Below are 17,716 nucleotides of genomic sequence, written 5' to 3'. Positions count from 1 at the left end.
AGCGAGGGCAGGTCATACACAGGCCTGGGTTCCGTACCTGGTTCCGAGTCCTTGGTCCTGGTTCTGAAGCCTGCAAACTGCTTCTGGAGGCCCGGCGCCAGCTCTGGCCTTCTGCTCTGCCGCTGACCATCACGCGACCACGGTGGCTTTCTTCTTCTTCAGTCATAAAATAAGAGCCGAGGTAAGTCCCCTCCAGTTCTGCTGTCCTGCAGCACTTCTCCGGGGACCAGGACCGTGTCTTGCATTTCGTTTGCACCTTTACCCAGCCCCCGCGCTGCGTCCCCTCCTGTGGGGCTTCCGACATTTGGTTTGGGGGTGGCCGACAGTTCTAGACTGATGGGTGTGAGGTGGCTGACTGCCTCTTCGTCCTCCGAGGCTCTCCCAGCTGGAAGGAGCCCGTCACGTTGCCCGCACGCCTCCCTGCGCAGGGTCTCACATGAGCTGCCTCAGCGGGCTTGTCACCCCAAAGGCAGCCCTATTTCTGGCGGTCCTTCTTCACGTTTAGCATCACACAGTGTCAGAATGTACTGGTTTTAAATCTTCTTAAACCTTGATCTCGTTCTGGTCTGAAGAGAGGATACCTACTTCCTGTCTGCTCTGTGGTGGGATTATTCTGCCGCCCTCCTCCAAACCTCCTCTTGCCCAGGAAATGCCTCCTCGCTGGCTGGGCTTCACCTGCCCTTCCGTTTTCCTTTCTTCCCTTCGCGTATTTCTCTTCTGACTTCTTTCTGTCTCTTTTGAGAGCCCCGAAATTGAGCTAATCTCCAGGGAGATGAGCGAGGGGAGGGGAGTTAAGGATTATGCCTCGGTTCAGGGTCTGAGCTTCTGGTGTGTCCCGCTGGCCGAAGTTGAGTTGGCTGTAGGAAGGGCAGGTGAGCCGGGCAGGTGAGCCGGGCAGAGGCCGGGCAGTAGGCAGTGTGTAAATGCAGCCGTGAGCGGGAGCCGTGGGGGCCAGCGTCGGACAGGCGCGGGTTTCTAGGGGATCGGGAGGTGAGAGAGGATAACCAGCCCATCGGGACCCTCCGTGACAGGACACTTGGGGGCTGGAGTCATTGGCATTAGAGAACACCTGTCCTGTGTTCTCTGCCGGAGACTGACTTCTAGAAAAACAATGTCGAGGACCTAAGCCAGGCCGCTGGCCAACGAAGCCTCAGGCTGCATCGCTCCCTGAATGCTGAGCTGTTACTATTTACGGCGCCCCGCCGGGTACCAGGAATAGCCAGGTCTTTGGGGTGCAGAGCCCTAGAGGCCTCCTCGTGGCCTGCATTCACAGCTCCGAGTGCCCGCATCTCTTCCAGGAAAAACCGCCACCCGACTTCTTGGCGAGGTCGGTGCCACCGCCCCCCGGGCTCTCCCGGCCTCGCGCCTGCTCCTTCCTGCCTGCGCCGTGGCTCCGCTTCTGCGTGTCATGAGTGAGCCTTTCGTTCACATCTGTCCCTCCCGCCAGCCTGGAGGTTGTGTGTTCCCGGTGGCCGTGCCTGTTTTGTACTGTGTCCAGCTGTGCACTGGGTTCTTAGTAAACACAGAGAGAAACAAGAGAAACGTTAGTTAGTTTGGCAAAGGAGATGCACACAGCCGACGTGCAGGGGGTGGTGGGGACCGCGGCTGAGGGCCGTCCGTCCCGTCTGAGGCGCGAACGGCCGCCTTCGCCAAGGGGGGCGGGGCTGGTGTCCGTGGTCTCCACACCTTTCGTCCTCTGCTGTCTCCTCTCCCCTCTGGGCCTCGCCTTCCCCCTCAGAGCCCCCCGAAGTTGAGAAGGGCAGCTGAGAGCCGTTCTTTTCATCTTGCTTTGCAGCCTGGGCCCATCTTCTCATTTCCCCATGTTCCCAAGCATGTTGGAAGTAGAAAAAATCAGAAAGCCCCCCAGGAGACATGCACCCTCGGGACCTGACTCCCCCATGACCAGACCCAAGAGTCCAGCTGCCACAACGGCTTCTCCCGGCTCCGAGTTCAACACCAGAGCTACCAATACCTCTCATGGACTTGGCTGGGGGGCCAGGGGGCGCCTGCTGGAGACCGAGGTCAAATGCGAGTTTGTAGACATAGAGGAGAAGGCCGGCAGTGACCCCGGGAAGATCAGCCCCTCCGGCTCCCAAGAGGGGAGTGAGAGGGGCCCATCCCTGCAAAGGAAGAGACCTCGTCCCCTCCCCAGTGGCCCCTCCATCCCCTCACCTGGCCAGGTGTTCCTGGAGGAGCAGGAAGAAGGTGCCCCGTGCCTTCGAGTCTGCAGCGAGAAGAAGAGAGCCCACTGCCTGGGGAGGCCTGGTCTTCACCCAGCTGCCTCCCATGCAAAGTACCAGGCCGGCCCGGGGCAGAATAAGCCAAAAGGAGACTCTGAACTCTGTGGCCTCAAATCCGTGCTTGGGCAGGAGCCCCCTGTGCAGCCTGAGAAGAAGGTGTCCAAGCAGAAGGCGCGTGGACGCAGAGAGGTGGGGCAGCCGGCGAGAAAGAAGTCAAGGGACCCGGTGCTCATCTCTGCCCCAGGCCCTTCCCCAGCGCTGGTCCAGGCGAACAACCTGGACGGGTCAGAGATGGGCCAGCCCAGTGAGAATGAGGAAGCCAGGCAAGCCGACATCCTCATAGCCCGTCTGGACAGAGAGGTGCGACGCCTTAAGAAGTGGAAGAAGAGGCATTTGCTTCCTGGTGTGGGGACGTCGCCCCTGCGGAGCCTCCAGAAGCCGCCTGGCTTGAAGAAGCTGATCAGAACTATAAAAGCTGAGACCAAGGGCTGGGCTTCTCCCGGGCGTCCCCTGGGCTCTTGGGACACCGTAGATCAGAAACCTACGTTGGATGTCAGACGTTTCTTTACCGTCGATTGCAAGAACGTTTGCCGGGTCACCTGCACTCTGTGTCACACCAGCATCAAACAGGGCAAAATTAAGGGGCAGTCCCCGAGCTCAGGCCTAGTCCATCACTTGGTGAGTAAGCATGGGCTGGAGAGGGAAAGAAAGCCCACTGCGGCCAGCCCTGGAGAGAAGCGGGGCGGAGTGGAGGAGGGAACGCAGAAGGGCCTGCCCGCAGGTGCCACCAGCTGTGTCCATGAAGGGCTCCCGTCACCAGGACGCTGCGCATATGCTGCGTCCTCAGAAGACAGTGATGGGCAGCGGGCCCCGGGCAGGCGTGAGCAGCTGTTACTGGCTCCACCCCTGCCTACTCTCATCAAAGGCGAACCTGCTGCCGTGGCGGTCTCGGAGGACCAAGGTGACGGGCATACTCCCAGCCAGCCCCGCTCCCAGGCCTGGAACCGGAGCATTGCAGAGTTACTCTGCAGCCTGGCATTGCCCCTGTCCTTTCTTGCATCCCCACCCTTCAGGAGGTTTATGGCCCAGGTCGACCCTGGCTACCACCTGCCGTCCCCAGCCTTCTTCTCTGACGAAGCCTTGCCTCTGCTTCGCGAGGTGATGGGCGAACAGGTGCGTCGGGAGATGCAATGGGCTGAGGGTGGCCGCGTCCACCTCACCGTGTCCATGGCAGCCCAGGACATGGTCGCGGAGGACTATGTGGCTGTGACTGCCCACTGGGGGGTGATACAGCCAGGCGGCCAGCAGCCAGTATCGGGGAGCCCGAGGAAGCGAGCAGTGCTGTGGGTCCGCGGCCTGCCGCTGGGGAGCGCTTCGGAGGACTGGCCGCGGGCACTGCGTGAGCAGGTCAGCCTGTGGCTGGGCCTGGGCTCCCTGCGGCCAGGCTTCCTGGTGTCGGGCGGCTGCCCCAGTCTGGAGCAGGCGGCGAGGTCGGAGGGCTACACTCACGTCCCTTGCTTTGCCCATTGCCTCAACTCCCTGGTGAAGAACTTCCTGTGTCACCATCACAGTGTCCAGATCATCCTGGGCACAGCCAAGGCCATCTGCAGTCACTTCGAAGGCTCTGCGGAGGCCCGGCGGCTCCTGGCACAGATGCAGCGGCAGTGTGGCCTCCCAGCCCACCAGCCCCTTTGGGAACTCTCGGACCACTGGGGCTCGGCCTACCGCCTGCTGGCGTGGCTGGTGGAGCAGCGGCGGGCCCTGCAGGAGTACGAGGACAGGCAGCAGCTGGGGAGGGCCGGCATGGCCCTGTCGGCCACGTTCTGGAGCCTGACAGACAGCCTGGTCAAGCTCCTGCAGCCCTTCCAGGTGGCGGTCCGGGAGGCGAGCGTGGGGCAGGCCCCTCTGAGCCAGGTGCTGCCCCAGCTGCGCTACCTGCACATCTTCCTGGAGCAGGCTCACAGACTCTTCGAGGAGCAGAGGGGCGGGGAGGCGGGCGCGGCCGTCCGGCTGGCCGAGGGCTTGGCCCTGCAGCTGTCCACAGACTGCCAGCTCAACGAGCTCTTCCACCGCGAGGAGCTGGTGCTGGCCACGCTCCTGGATCCGCGCTTCAAGGGCCGGATCGAGGCCATCCTGCCCGCGGGGGCCGACATCGACCACTGGAAGCAGGTGCTCGTGTACAAGGTGAAGGAGATTATGGTGTCGGACTACTCCTTGCCTCCCTCGCCCTTACTGGAGAGACCCAAGGCCGTGTGTGTGGACGCCACCCCGAGTGGCAGAATAGCCAGAGGCCCCGGGTCTGAGGTGAGGGGCCGGAAGGAGCCCGTGCAGGGAGGCGGCAGCCCTGGGCCCCCGCTGCTGGACCGTGGGGAGAAGAGCTTGCTGGAGCAGCTGCAGAGCGTGGGGCTGCTGGCGTCCCCGGGGAGCGGAGCCTCGCTGTCCACCGAGAGCCACCTGGCCAGCGTCATCGTCAAGAAGTACCTGCGTGAGAACCAGACAGTTGGCGCCCTGGAGGACCCCCTGGCTTACTGGGAGAGGAGGCGGGAAGTCTGGCCAGCCCTGGCAAGACTGGCCACTGTCTATCTGTCCTGCCCTGCCACCAGCGCCTTCTCCGGAAGCGTCCTTGCCGCCCTGGACAGCCCCACCGTGGTGGAGCACAGCCCCCCTCTCCCGGTGGAGACAGTGGAGTGTCTCCTCTTCCTGAAGGCCAACCTGGAGACTTTCCCCAGCTACGCGCCCCCGCCCCTTGTGTGCCCCAGCGGGGACCTGGCTGAGAGCGAGCAGGCCGGGGGGCCCGCCGCCACAATCCGCCGCCCTCCTGGCCTGCCCGGAGGAGCCCCGCCGTAGGTGGGGGGAGGGGGCTGAGTGTTGCAGGCAGCACGGCCAGAGTCTGGAATCTGGAAAGAGCGGGGAATTTCCTCACGCCTCGGCAGGTTACCTTTTTTTCTCTCAGGGAGATGTCGTTTTCACCTGTTAACGTGATTCGTTCCTGGCATTGCGTGTGCACAGGAGGCTCGCTGGCGGTGGCTGGCTGCGCCGCCCGTTCCATAAGCAGGGACGCTCCTCTGGAACATCGGCGGGACTTGAGGGCCATATGTGCAGCTTGTCTGTGTGCAAAGGGACTCGTGCCCTTAAGAGTTCTGCTTTCTCAAGGCACAGGGACGGGGGAGGTGTGGGTGCTGGCATGTGCTCAGTGGGCTACGGACGCGGCCACCTGGAACCCGGGCGAGCTGTGACAGCTCTCTCTGAAACTGCTTTCCCTGCAGGAAGAAAGCCTGAGGTAGAGTAGCCATCGTAAGATGCGCACACACGTACGTGTCCGTCTTCTTGGGGTCTGTACTCGCCCGTGGATCTCAGATCCCGTAGTGGCCGAAGGACCCTGGTGGAAGGGACCGGCCAGCCAGCCAAGGGGTGGGAACTGGGGAGCGCTGAGACGCTTGGGCCTGCAACGGCCTGACCTGGAGTTAGTTCCAGACTGCGGGGACCTGGGAGCTTCTACGGGGAAAGCAGTCTCGGAGAGAGCTTCCACACTCACCCAGACTCTGGGCGGCTGAGCGTCTGTGCCACCTGCAGCGCCCACACCTCCCCTTGTCCCTGGAAGCGAGAAAGGCCGTGTATCAGACCGACCAGGGACGGACTGCCCTAAGTTCTGTCGGGGAGGGCGCGAGACCTGAGTGCAGGATCCCAAGTCGGGGGAGGACTGCTGGGGCTGGCTTGTCACACCCCACAGGACATGAGGCTGGCTCTCCTGAGGTGCTGGGTCACTAGGAAATGTGGCTCTGAGAGGCAGGGTGAGGCACTCAAGGCCTAGCTTGCACTTCGCCCCTGGCTGTGGGGGTGAGCCCCTCCCCCCCGCCTCCCCTGAGGGGTGGTCAGTCATGCGTCACTGGGACTGATGCGCCAGGACATCGGGAAGTTACTGAGAATGTCAGGGAGCAGGGAAAATTAGCCGTAATCCTTTTCCAGTCTCCGTTAACGTGGTGCCATACCTGCTCGTTGACGTGGTGCGTACCTGCTCGTTGACGTGGTGGCATACCTGCTCGTTAACGTGATGCCATACCTGCTCGTTAACGTGGTGACATACCTGCTTGTTAATGTGGTGCCATACCTGCTCGTTAACGTGGTGCCATACCTGCTCGTTGACGTGGTGCCATACCTGCTCGTTAACGTGGTGCCGTACCTGCTCGTTAACGTGATGCCGCATGCGTCACTGGGACTGATGCGCCAGGACATCGGGAAGTTACTGAGAATGTCAGGGAGCAGGGAAAATTAGCCGTAATCCTTTTCACCTGCTCGTTAACGTGGTGCCATACCTGCTCGTTAACGGGGTGGCATACCTGCTCGTTAACGGGGTGGCATACCTGCTCTCTCTACCTTGGGATCCGCCCTCTGCACCCGTGAGCATCCTGCGTTTTCAGTTCAGCAGAGTGGCAACTGCACCTCCTTAAATAAAGCTTTGTGAAGAGCGTATCTGATGCTTGGAGTAGCGTGGTTTGAATTAGACTCCGGCCTCCAAATTGCTTTACCCACTTATCTCTGCCAGCTGTTGGGAGGGGAGGGGTGTGTTCACAGACTCCCCTGTGGCGGGAGGTGAGGCTTGTCTGGGGGAGGGCCGGGTCAGTGGCCGCACCCTTACCAGCCCAGACTGTAAAGTGCACTTGGGTAGCAAGGTCAGGGCGTGGCCCTGGACCCAGCCCAGGAGCGCTGCCTGCCCCCCTCCCTCAAACGTACCTGGGCCTAGTCTTTAATGAGGATCATCTGAGCGTCATACAACCGGGGGGTCCCGTGCCTCCCAGATTCTGGTTCAGTGGGTCTGCTGGGGGGCGAGGTGGTGACGCGCCCTCACGTTGCCCTCGGCTGTCCTCGGGAGAAGCACGTCCTGTGCTGTCCTGTGCTGTCCTGCATCACTGCGCTGGCTCCCAGTGTTCGAGGAGGGGGGAGGCTGGGCTGGAGGGACAGCAGGGGTGGGGTGCACCGAGGGAGCCGGGGGGAGGGAAGGGAAGAGGACGAAACAGAAGGGACAGTCCCAAGCTTGGGGGCAGCAGTGGTCCTCAGCTGGGGGCATTTTTGTCCCCAGGGGATATTTGGCAATGTCTGGAGACATTTTGGTTGTCACAGCTATAGGTAGGAGCAGGGAAGCTGCTGACTGCTGCAGTGCTCCAGCGGGCCCCCCAACAGCGACATGCGGGCTCCCACGGGCAGCGCCGCGGCCTGCTCTAGGTGGGGGCCGGGAGGAAGTGGGCGGAGGAGGGCTCCCCGGTTCACCGAAGCGGCCAGACGACCGTCGCCCTGAGACTGCTCTGGGTCAAACCTGCTGTGCCTGAACCGGGCTCTGGCTTGGCTGGCTCGGGGGCATCAGGTCACGTGGCCAGATCCCTGCAGTCGTGGGCACTGCCCTCCCTGCTGTGCGTGGCTCCACTGCCCTCGGAGGGGTCCTCGCCTTGCTAGCACCTTTGTGGCAGGTGTCTAGTGCCCCTTGAGCACCCCGCCCTCTGGGCCAGAGCACTTCTGACCAGGTGCACAGGTGACTGCACCACTCCCACGACAGACCCCAGCAGAGCCCGTCTGCCTGGAGTGAACCAGACTTCGTCGTCGATGCCACCAGTCCCTTCTGGAAAGAAACGAGGTTGAAATGAGAAGAACTTGCTGGGTGGAGTGTTGCAGACTGGAGGGCAGCTAGGTAGAGACGTAGGGACCCCCTTCTCGGTCAGCTGTTAGCAGCGTCCCCCACTCCCCGGCGGGGGTGTGGGAGGAGCTCTGGGCCTGGTTTCCTTGGAGAAGGGGAAACACAACGTGGCCCTGATTATGTAACGCAGACTTGGAACCCGAACACGCGGGAGGACCAGGTTTTGTCAGCAGGAGCGAATGGTCCCTTGGTTCTTTGCAGGCGTCCTTCTGCCTGGCCTGGGCTGACCGGAGTCTGCAGAGTTGGGGAGCTGCCACTTGGAGCAGAGGTCCCTTCTTGTTTTTCCCTCTGCTGAAGCCTTGACCCCTCCATGGGCGACAGCGTCCCTCCCCCAGGCCGCCTCGGTGCTGTACTGGTGCGTGGGCTTGTGCTGGCCCAAAGCCCTGGTGACTTGAAGGGCCCCCTGCTCCTGCCTTTGTGGAGCCAGCTTTGGTGCCACCCTGCCCCTCCCTCCGGGACAGTCCCCCCCACCGCCCCCAGCCCTCCTGCTTTCTTTGGGAATGATGTCATGTTTGCAGCTGGAGTCAAGCCGCCTGGCGTACGGTTTGATGCTGTCCCGTCGACACCAGGGTGACGAGCCAGTGCGGGCGGGCAGGGCGGGGCTGCAGCGCTGCCTCTCACCCCAGGCCTTCGCCGTCCCTTCCCTTCCTCTCCCTCAGTTTCCTCGTTTGCGACTGAGGGACCAGAGGTTACAAATGGGCCCATGTAACCTGGAAACCATTTTGAATTCACAGCTAACATTTAAAAAAGTCAAGTCAGGGAAGTTTTCGAATGACCAGAGTGAGGCCCAGGTGCTGCTCTTGCTTGTGTCTGCGTGGCTCTCCCCGGGAGGGCTCCAAAGGGACTGGTGATCGTGGTGACCTGTTGTCTATTCGAAACTATGTTAAATCTCAGAACCGATGAGGACAGACCGTGAGTGGTTACAGAGGAAGTAGCATTAGGAGAGCCCGCCTGCGGTGCAAATGTTCAAACTGGGAGGGACAGACCGTTGGGCCTGAGTGCTGGCCATCGTCCACCGCTGAGGCAAGACCCTGAGCGGGGCCTGGGCCCAGCCCACCTCCCGAGGGTCCTTCTGTCTTCCTGCGTCCTGGACTTGGCTACTCTGGTCTTGCTGGGCCACCTGAGCTTCTGGCCCTGGCGGCAGAGGCTGGGTGCTGTGCTGTCACCTGCTGGGAGTCACAGGTGCTCAGGAGGGGCGTGCTTACTGTCTAATTGTCTCTCCTCAGGGACCCGCTGGCCCTGGAGCAGGGGTGTTGGAAAGAGGCCTGTGACAACTGTCCCGGGCAGAGTCGATGGTGCCTTTTTTGGGGTGAGCGGCCAGCCGACCCCCAGGTACCCGTGTCCCTGTGACAGACGGTCAAGGCCCAGGCCACTCAGACCGACTCCGCATTATGGAGCCTCAGGGCGAGAAGCCGGTGGAGGCCGACGGGGTGAGCATCACGCCCCAGCTGCTCAAGTCGCACTCGGGCGAGTTCGCGCTGGAGTCCATCTTGCTGCTGAAGCTGCGGGGCTTGGGGCTGGTGGAGCTGGGCTGCCTGGGGGAGTGCCTGGGCCTCGAGTGGCTGGACCTGTCAGGCAACGCGCTCACCCAGCTGGGCCCGCTGGCCTCCCTGCGCCAGCTGGCTGTGCTCAATGTCGCCAACAATCGGCTGACGGGGCTGGAGCCGCTGGCCGCCTGTGAGAACCTGCAGAGTCTCAATGCCGCGGGCAACCTGCTGGCCACCCCTGGCCAGCTGCAGTGCCTGGCCGGGCTGCGGGGCCTGGAGTACCTGCGGCTCCGGGACCCTTTGGCCCGGCTCAGCAACCCGCTCTGTGCCAGCCCCTCCTACTGGGCGGCAGTCCGAGAGCTGCTGCCCGGCCTGAAGGTCGTTGACGGTGAGCGTGTGACTGGGCGCGGCAGTGAGTTCTACCAGCTGTGCCGGGACCTGGACAGCTCCTCGCGGCCCAGCTCCAGCCCGGACCCCGGCGCCGCTGAGGCCCAGCCCTGGGTGGGGCCCGGGTACTGGGAGCTCTGGCCCACCCGGAGCAGCTCCATCGTGGAGGAGGCCTGCCGGCAGTTCCAGCACACTCTGCAGGAGTGCCACGACCTGGACCAACAGGCCGGCGACAGCCTGGCTCAAGCCCAGCAGACGCTCGGCCCTGCGGGCTCCACCTCATCCTTCATCTTCTGAAGATGCCTCTTGGCCTGGGACAGCCTGGCCTGAGGACGTAGGGTCAGCACAGCGTGGCCTCGCTGCCCACTCCTCCCTCCTGCCTCTGCACGTGTCTCTGGGGTTCACCCTGGTCACTGCCCCGCAGACTGGGCCGGTCACTCATCCCTGTGCCCGAGAGCAGCGCCCCTCCCTCCCAGTCTACCGCAAGGAACATTCTGTACCTTCGCTCAACATTCTTCGGGAAGCACCTCCCCAGGGGCCTCTAGCAGATGTAAGGGCCCTCCGTGAGCAGCTGGCACCTGTCCTGTCACCTGTGCTGCGTGCCTGGGGAGGAGGCCCGGCCCCACGTCCACAGCTGCTGCCACTCCTGGCTGCTCTGGCCTGAGACTTAGTGAAAGGAAGCTGCTGCTTCCCAAGGTCAAAGGTAGAGGTCAGGGATGGCATGTGTCCCATCCCAGGGGTCCTGGAAGAGGGCGTGGGCAGAGCATAAAGCATGGGAGCTGCATTCACGCACCTGCCAAACCCACCTGTCCGGGTGACACTCAGCCGTGGCCCCCCTGGTCCTGTCTCCCTGGAGCCTTTGCTGCCCATCTCACCCATGCTGATCCCTATTAAACGTCTCTGTTCTAATGTGCATCACTGTCTGTCCTTTTACTTGGGCATGAGCTCCTGACAGCAAGGTCTCTCCTGTGGGAAGGAGGAGCACACAAGGCCCCTTCCCCGCCCGCCCCCCGTTTTTGTCCGACAGGAAGCATCTTGCTGCCCCAGGGGCTTTGCTTCTTCCTGTAAGGGATTCCCAGCCGCTCACTCATGTGGCCTCCTGCCAGGTCTGCTGAGGGGCAGACGGTGGGATGCACAGGGAGGAGAGGACACAGCTTGGGGAGCAGTTTTATTAGTTCAGGGGTGATGGGGATGCGGGGTGCAGGGAAGGGGCGGCTGTTTCTCACTGGTTCCTTCCCACAGCTGTCCGGAAAGCCTGAGGAAATTCTAAAGGGAGAGGAAAACCAGAGGGAGGCTGTTTTGGTCCTTGTCCCAGCTTCCCCGGCGCCGGAGTCCCTCCCCTCCCCTCCCTTCCCACTCGGCCGGCCCTGCTCCCCGCTGTCCCCCGCACCCCCTCCCAGCTGCCTACCTGGTCAGGCCTCAGCTGGGGGGCGGGGCCTTGAAGAAGGCAAATTGTCCAGGGAAGTAGTAGCTCTGGGGGTCCTCGCCAGCCTGCTGCACCCTGTTGCACTGTGCCTGCTGGTGCTCCGTGAGCTCCTGCCAGTACCAGACCGGCTCAGGCCCAGCAGCGGGGCCCTGGTGCCCGGCGAGGGCTGCCTCATCCTCCGCCTCTGCTGCGCCCACCTCCACAGCCCCTCCCCGCCCCTCCCCACTTCTCACCTTTCCTCACCCCCTGCTCCACCCTCCGCACCCCTCTGCACCCCTCCTCACTCTTCCGTCCAGGCTTCTGCCTCACACCTGACCCCTCATGAGCAGCTGGCACCTGTCCTGCCACCTGTGGTTCTAGGCCCGCTCTTACCCGTTGGGCCTGCGCCTCTACGGGGCAGTGGACAACCCGGCCCAGGACTTTCGACTCAGGGTCCAGCTTGACGCAGGCCAGGCATTTCCGCTTCCTCTGGAGAGGGGGGCACAGGGCCAGGAGAGGCAAGGGCTGAGGGGAGGCCTGCAGCCCCGTGGGGGTGGAGACGGGGCGGGGGGGAGGGCTGGGGGCTGCCTGCAAAAGGGGTCTTTCCCCCCGCAGGCTCTAGAGCCAGGGGGGCGGGGGGGAGGCAGGCCCACCGGTTTCAGGCACAGCCCACCCTCCGACTAGGAGATTTCAGAAGTTGAACCAGCCTGCAGTTTTCAAAACTATGGACTTTAGCAGGGGGCGGGAATCCTGCCCAGGTGGTCTCTCCCACCTGACTTAGCACCAGACCCACCCTGCTGTCATCTATTATGTTTATTTGCATTTTCTTGTAAGATTTAATTTGAACACAGGGTTCCGACACGAAAGTCTGGAAAACCACTGGTATGACCCAGCCTTCCTTTAACAGATGGTGGGAACCGAGGCCTTCAGAGAACCTACCAAGCCACAGGGCCGGCTCTCGGCGGAGCCGGGTCTGGAACCCAGATGGCTGCGCTTCAAGCCCGGGGACCTCCCAAGGCAGCTGGTTACAGTCAAGCCCTGTTACGGCTCAGCGCAGGCGGGGCCATCTCCACTCAGACTCACAGGAAACAATTCACCAGGCCCGGGGGCACGACCACCCCCGGATCACACGCTTCCCCCAGGGACCTGAAGCCTGGGAGAGGACCTGGGATGGACGTCGTCCCCCGCCTATCCAGACCCAGGCCAACCGCACCGTCACAGCCACGGCCTCCACGGTGGCTCTGTGACCTCAGGGCTTCTTGTTGGATCTCCGCCCAAACCCCGGTTACACGCACTCTCACCCAGCAAGTGCTCCGGCACACGCACACGCACACGCGCACGCACACGCCGTTACTCACCCCGTTGGGCTTGACTTTGCACTCTGCTTTCTTCCAGTCTCTCTTCCAGCAGCTCGTCTGCTGCAGCCTGAACTCCAGCCTCACAAATGTCCCCGCCGGGAAGGGCTACCGACAGAGACAGAGGAAGGCCAGCAGCCCGCTAGGTGGGCTGAGCAGGATGGCACCTGCCCCTCCTCCCCACAGCGGAGCAGCGCACCCGACTTGGTGGCCGGGGTGGTGGCCTTTCTCCAGGGAGCTGGGTGCTCACGGAGCCCAAAGCACTTTGCACCCGCTTCCTGGGAACGTGCTGGTCTCTTGGGAGTGTGGCCCTGACCCCCTCCCGCCGTGGGTCGTGCTGCTGACCATGTCCATGGCACTGTCCACACTGGTCTTCTGGAAGGCCCACTGCACACGCGGGTGCTTGTGGAATTCCTCCAGGGCCACCTGCAGGCCCTGGCGCTGGGCTGTGGTGAGCTCAGCCCTGCTCAAGGCCACCGTGCCCAGCCATAGGGCCAGCAGGCTCAGCAGCCGCCACATGGGTTCGCCTCAGTCACCCTGGTCCTGCAAAGGGTGTGTATGGTCTTCAGCTCTTCATGCCAGCCAGTGGAGCCACCACACCCTGGCCCTGCACTGGGGGCCACGGCTGGCGGAGCTCTGGGCAGAGGTCGAGGGACAGGAAGTGGCCTTTGGCTGAGAGTCTCCTGGTATTCCCCAGTCTTTCTCTCCTCCCCGCCCCGCCTCCCATGGTTCCCTGGGTCCAGCTCAGCCCAGTCCGGAGTAGGTACTGAGTCAGCTTTTGTCCTCGGCCAAAAGCCAGGGAGGCAGTCCTGTCGCCCACCTCCTGGCCCCCCACCCCGCCCCCCGCGCCAACTGCCCATCTGCCCCGAGAGCTCCTCCGCTTCCCTCCGCCTCAGCCCCTCCAGCTGCTTGCCCTTCACAGGGCAGTCTGCTGGCTCCCAGGTCCTGGCCTCTGGCCCTCATGACCCCTCCTCCCAGGATCACTGTGGGGTCGTGGACTGGGGCATGGGAAGGAGGCAGCTGGAGGCCGAATATTTTTGGAAGGACGTAAACACGTGGGAGGGGCCGGGGCCGAGTGGGAACCAGGAGGATGCTTAACCCTCCCAGCGCTGGGGCTTCCGGTTGCCATGGGCGCACCCCCGACCCAGAAATGGGGGTCTCGCCTGGGCCCCGGGCGTGGCTTTCTTCTTCGGGCAGACCCTCCCTCCCTTGCCTGTTTTCTGGGCCTTCCACACCAGCTACCGCCCCGCCCTTGGGACCCTGTCCTCCAGCCTATCATTGGGATTGCCCGGGGGTCGAGCCCCCCAGAGAACCCTGGAAAGGACCTGAGAACCCAGAAGCCACAGAGAGGGAAACCGGGACCGCCTGGGGGGGAGATACCGGGGTGTCGCCTTAAAGCGACAGCTCAGGGACGGGCTGCCGGTTCCATCCTGGCAGGGTCCCCTCTGGCCGCCCCCCTCCTCCCATCCAGTCCAGTCGCCGCCCCGACCGCTCCCCGCTCCTCACCTCCTCTCTTGGGCCTTGGGGTCTCTCCTGACTTCCTAGCGTGACTTGGCCAGACTGTTCGCCTCTTCCCGGTCCCCCTGCCACCCGCCCTCCCTCCCTCCAGTCGGTCGGCCCCATCTCCTCCCCTTCCCACCTCCTGGGCCCCCTCCAGCCCCCAGCACTGTCCAAGGCTCCTCCCCACTCGGTTAGGCCCCGCCTCCCTGGCAGCACGCCCTCCTGAGCCTTCTTTCCCCATCCCACCCTCCGCAGCCCCTCCTCGTCCCGTTGCCTGACCCCGACTCTGATCCCGGCCCTGACCCCGGCCCTGGCAGACAGGCGGCTCAGCGGGCTGGCCCAGGCGGCATGGAAAAGTGAAGCGAGGCCACCCTCCCCCCGCCTTCCCCGCCCCTCCCCAAGCACCCAGAGATCTTAGCCGACTTCTGGGAAATGGCACTGTCCTGCCCCACACCCTGCCTCCAGCCAGGGCTACCCTTGTCTTAGGCCCCTCCTGGGTGACCAGACCCCAGTGTCCTGAGACACCCATTTCAGGAAATTCCTCCCAGAAATACAGACACCCTCAAACCAGAGGCGACCTGGGAGAGTCGTTTGGTCCCTCCCCGGCATCCAGAGCCACTCTGAGAAGGAAGGAGTCATTTTTTGAGACAACTCTGGGTTCCCACAACCTCCATCGCCGGCCCACATGTCCAGTCTCAACCCTGCATGTCCCATTCTTGGTGGCAATAGACTCCAAGTCTCACGTGGGGTTGTCGGGAGCCTTCGGGCATGGCAGAGCGGTGTGGTGACACTCGTAAGGCCAGTGAGGAGCCAGAGACTGAAAGGAGCCACACGCGGTGGTCTAAACATGCAAGTTCCTAACTGAAAGCGGCCGTGGCAGGTAGTCACGGCTATAGCCTAGAACTATAGCTTCCTTGACGAAGGTCCGTCCTTCCCTTAACTGAGCCTGTCTTTCTGCATCTAGGATCACAGACCCCGGGATGTCAGAGGGACCTTTTCCAGGCCCCTCAGGCACACCACGGCGCCAGAGGAGACCGCGGAGCCGTCACCGTCATCCCGTTTGCCGCACGCCATCTCTCTGTGCCGCGGACGCGACGTATGGACCGTCCCGTAGCCGCCGCGGGGAAGAAGTGTGCGCCTCTCCCTCTTCCTTTTCATCCAACCCCAGGGGTCCCCCCTTTGCCTTCTCCGCCTCCTGAATCTACCACCAATGGATCCCGTGTGCCGCTCCTTACCTCTCCTCCCTCCTCTGATCCCGATGTGCAAACTGAGCTGCAAAACCGCCCGTCTCCCAAGCATTTTCTCAGCCCACCGAGATTTTGCTTCCCGGCAATCGTCAGTTTGGCTCAGATAAACTCGTAAAAGTTCCCTGCAGGTTTGGACGTTTCTTACGTTGACGCCTGGCCTTTGGCACAGGTTTTCTTCCCTTCCCTAGCCACCCCTTCCAGATCCTCCGCACGGAGCTGAGAGCTGCCTTTGCAACGTGCTCTGTGAGCTGCAGAGAGACCCTTGGCTCTGTGCAGTTAGATAAATCTGGTGCCCGGAACCCTACCAGTTCCCATCTGCAGCTTATCAGCCATCACGAAGCAAAGGTGAGAGACGGCACCTTTGTTCTCCAGGAGCTTTAGGTGGGGTCAGAGACAACACACATGCATCTGGAAGGCATTTCCCAGCCCAGGGCCCCGTGTTGGGGGACGTCCTGGGGATGGGTGACCAGAGGAGACTTCAGGGACAAGGCGGGACTTGAGCTGAGGAAAGCAGGGCAGTCATGGATTGCTCTGGAATTGAGTACGTGCCTTGGTTTTCTGTGATGAGACTTCGGCTCTTTGTGACTGGAGCACGCTGGGAACTGTTGGCCGGGGTGGCGGCCCACGGTCTGCATGTAGGTTGGTCCTGAAAAGACTCTGAAGAAGAATAGTTTCTGACGCTGAATCCTGAGGGTCGGCTTTTAATCACAGCATGTGATTCTTATATCTTTCATTAATTCGATGATTGAAAAAAAATAATAGTAAAAATAGAAAATACCAAAAAAAGTTACTACTTGGCAAAAAAAAAAATGCCAAACTGGGGGGCGGGGGGTAGAGATAGTTGCTGCGTGACCTTCAAAGACATAAAATGTCACATGGCTTTTAAACTGGCCTCATAGAATGAGTTGGAAATGTCCCTGCCTCTTCAAAATTTGGAAAATTTGACAAGGGTTGCTATCAATTCACCTTGAAAATGTTTGGTAGAATTCATCGGGGAAGCCATCTATCTGGTCCCAGGTTTTTCTTTGTTGGGATATTTTTGATTCCTGACTCAATCTCATTGCTAGTTATAGTTTAATTCAGATTTTTAAATTTCTTTGTGATTTAGTCTCGGTAGGTTCTATGTTTCTAGGCATTTGTCTGTTTCGCCTAGGTTATTCAATTTGTCGGGGTGCAATCGTTCACGGTACTCTCGTAATATTTTTTACTTCTGCAGACTTGGTACAAATGTCCCCCTTTCACTTCTGATTTCAGTAAGTGGGAGATATTCTTGACCTTTACTTCCAAACCTTTTCTTGAATTTTTTTAAATTAAAATTTCAGTCATGGATGTGTGTGTGTGTGTGCGTGTGTGTGTGTGTAATTTTGAAAAAGCTCTTTCCTTTTTAACAAGACCTTCCTGTAAATAAATATGGGATCTCTTTTTAAAAAGTTCCATTCTTCTTATTTCGGTTTGTGGAGTTGGTCTTGCATTCCTCAAATGCCCATTGAAAGCTTTGTGGGAGGTTTGGGGCTTTGTCCACTGCTGGGCTGCAATGTGGGTCCATCAGATAGTAAGCCTGATTTTTTTGTTTGTTTGAAGGATCCCAAATATCGGTATTGTCCATAGGTCTTTTCTTAATAGTGAAACAATTTTTTTCAAAGGAGAGTCCTCGGAGGTTTTGCCTGTGAACAGTGCCCGGCTGGGGGGGGGGGGCGGAGTCAGGAGTCTGAGAGCGACCATTACGTGTGGACCTTGACTTTACTCTCCTGTCTGGACTTGACTTTACTCTCCTGCCTGCACCCGAGCCTTTGCCCTCACCTGCCTTTGGTCACCGGCAGCGACGGAGGCCTGGGGATGGCCTCACCTGCCTTTGGTCACCAGCAGCGACGGAGGCCTGAGGCTGATGTCCCCAGCCTCGTTCCTGTCTCCCATGCGCCTGGTGCCTTCCAGTTCAGAGCCTCCTCGGTGGTCAGGGGGGTTTGAGTCTCTTGCTCCCACAGGTCACCCCTGACCCCCCCAAAGGAACTCTGCTCCACTCACTCAGTTACCCCCCCCCCCACACACACACAGAGGAAATCCTCTCCCAAGACCTGGTTCTATGCACTCAACCTGATTATTTGAAAAGCAAAGTTTTTTTTTTTTTGGTCTGCGTGACACAATAATCAGGTGACTTGTGAGCAAGAGCACAAGCTTAGGATGGCTAACGCTGAGCCGAAAGAAAAATTGCCTTTTTGACAATAAACATATAAATCCTATCACTTATCTTCCAAAAAAAAAAAAGATAAGCGATCAGGATGCCATTTTTAATGCTTTAATGTGGCAAGAGCTGGAACTTGGATTTGGATTTTCATCCGTGGATGCCGCCTGATGTTGACATAACATGCCATTAACACTTTAAAACTTGTAATTGCTCTTTGGAGGAAATTC

At 60.8% G+C, this 17,716-nt stretch overlaps 3 protein-coding genes across 3 annotated transcripts; 2 read left to right on the top strand and 1 right to left on the bottom strand.

Moving 5' to 3' along the window:
• Positions 1 to 42: 42 nt before the first annotated feature.
• ZBED6CL (ZBED6 C-terminal like) lies at positions 43 to 6,432 on the top strand. The gene is made up of 2 exons (XM_006920645.3): positions 43 to 181; positions 1,796 to 6,432. The coding sequence occupies exon 2, from the start codon at positions 1,821 to 1,823 to the stop codon at positions 5,085 to 5,087; it is 3,267 nt and encodes a 1,088-aa protein (XP_006920707.1). The 5' UTR covers positions 43 to 181; positions 1,796 to 1,820; the 3' UTR covers positions 5,088 to 6,432.
• LRRC61 (leucine rich repeat containing 61) lies at positions 44 to 10,713 on the top strand. The gene is made up of 2 exons (XM_006920646.3): positions 44 to 181; positions 9,153 to 10,713. Exon 2 carries the CDS (start codon positions 9,318 to 9,320, stop codon positions 10,095 to 10,097), a length of 780 nt encoding a protein of 259 aa, XP_006920708.1. The 5' UTR covers positions 44 to 181; positions 9,153 to 9,317; the 3' UTR covers positions 10,098 to 10,713.
• A 243-nt stretch (positions 10,714 to 10,956) lies between these two features.
• RARRES2 (retinoic acid receptor responder 2) lies at positions 10,957 to 14,144 on the bottom strand. The gene is made up of 6 exons (XM_006920643.2): positions 14,067 to 14,144; positions 12,906 to 13,103; positions 12,564 to 12,668; positions 11,599 to 11,694; positions 11,209 to 11,336; positions 10,957 to 11,066 (listed from the first exon to the last, which is right to left on the bottom strand). Exons 2-5 carry the CDS (start codon positions 13,077 to 13,079, stop codon positions 11,220 to 11,222), a joined length of 492 nt encoding a protein of 163 aa, XP_006920705.1. The 5' UTR covers positions 13,080 to 13,103; positions 14,067 to 14,144; the 3' UTR covers positions 10,957 to 11,066; positions 11,209 to 11,219.
• Between the last annotated feature and the right edge of the window lie 3,572 nt (positions 14,145 to 17,716).

Source organism: Pteropus alecto, unplaced genomic scaffold (assembly GCF_000325575.1).
Source record: "Pteropus alecto unplaced genomic scaffold, ASM32557v1 scaffold48, whole genome shotgun sequence".
NCBI classification, from domain to species: Eukaryota; Metazoa; Chordata; class Mammalia; order Chiroptera; family Pteropodidae; genus Pteropus; species Pteropus alecto.
This window is presented reverse-complemented; position numbering and strand designations above follow the sequence as displayed.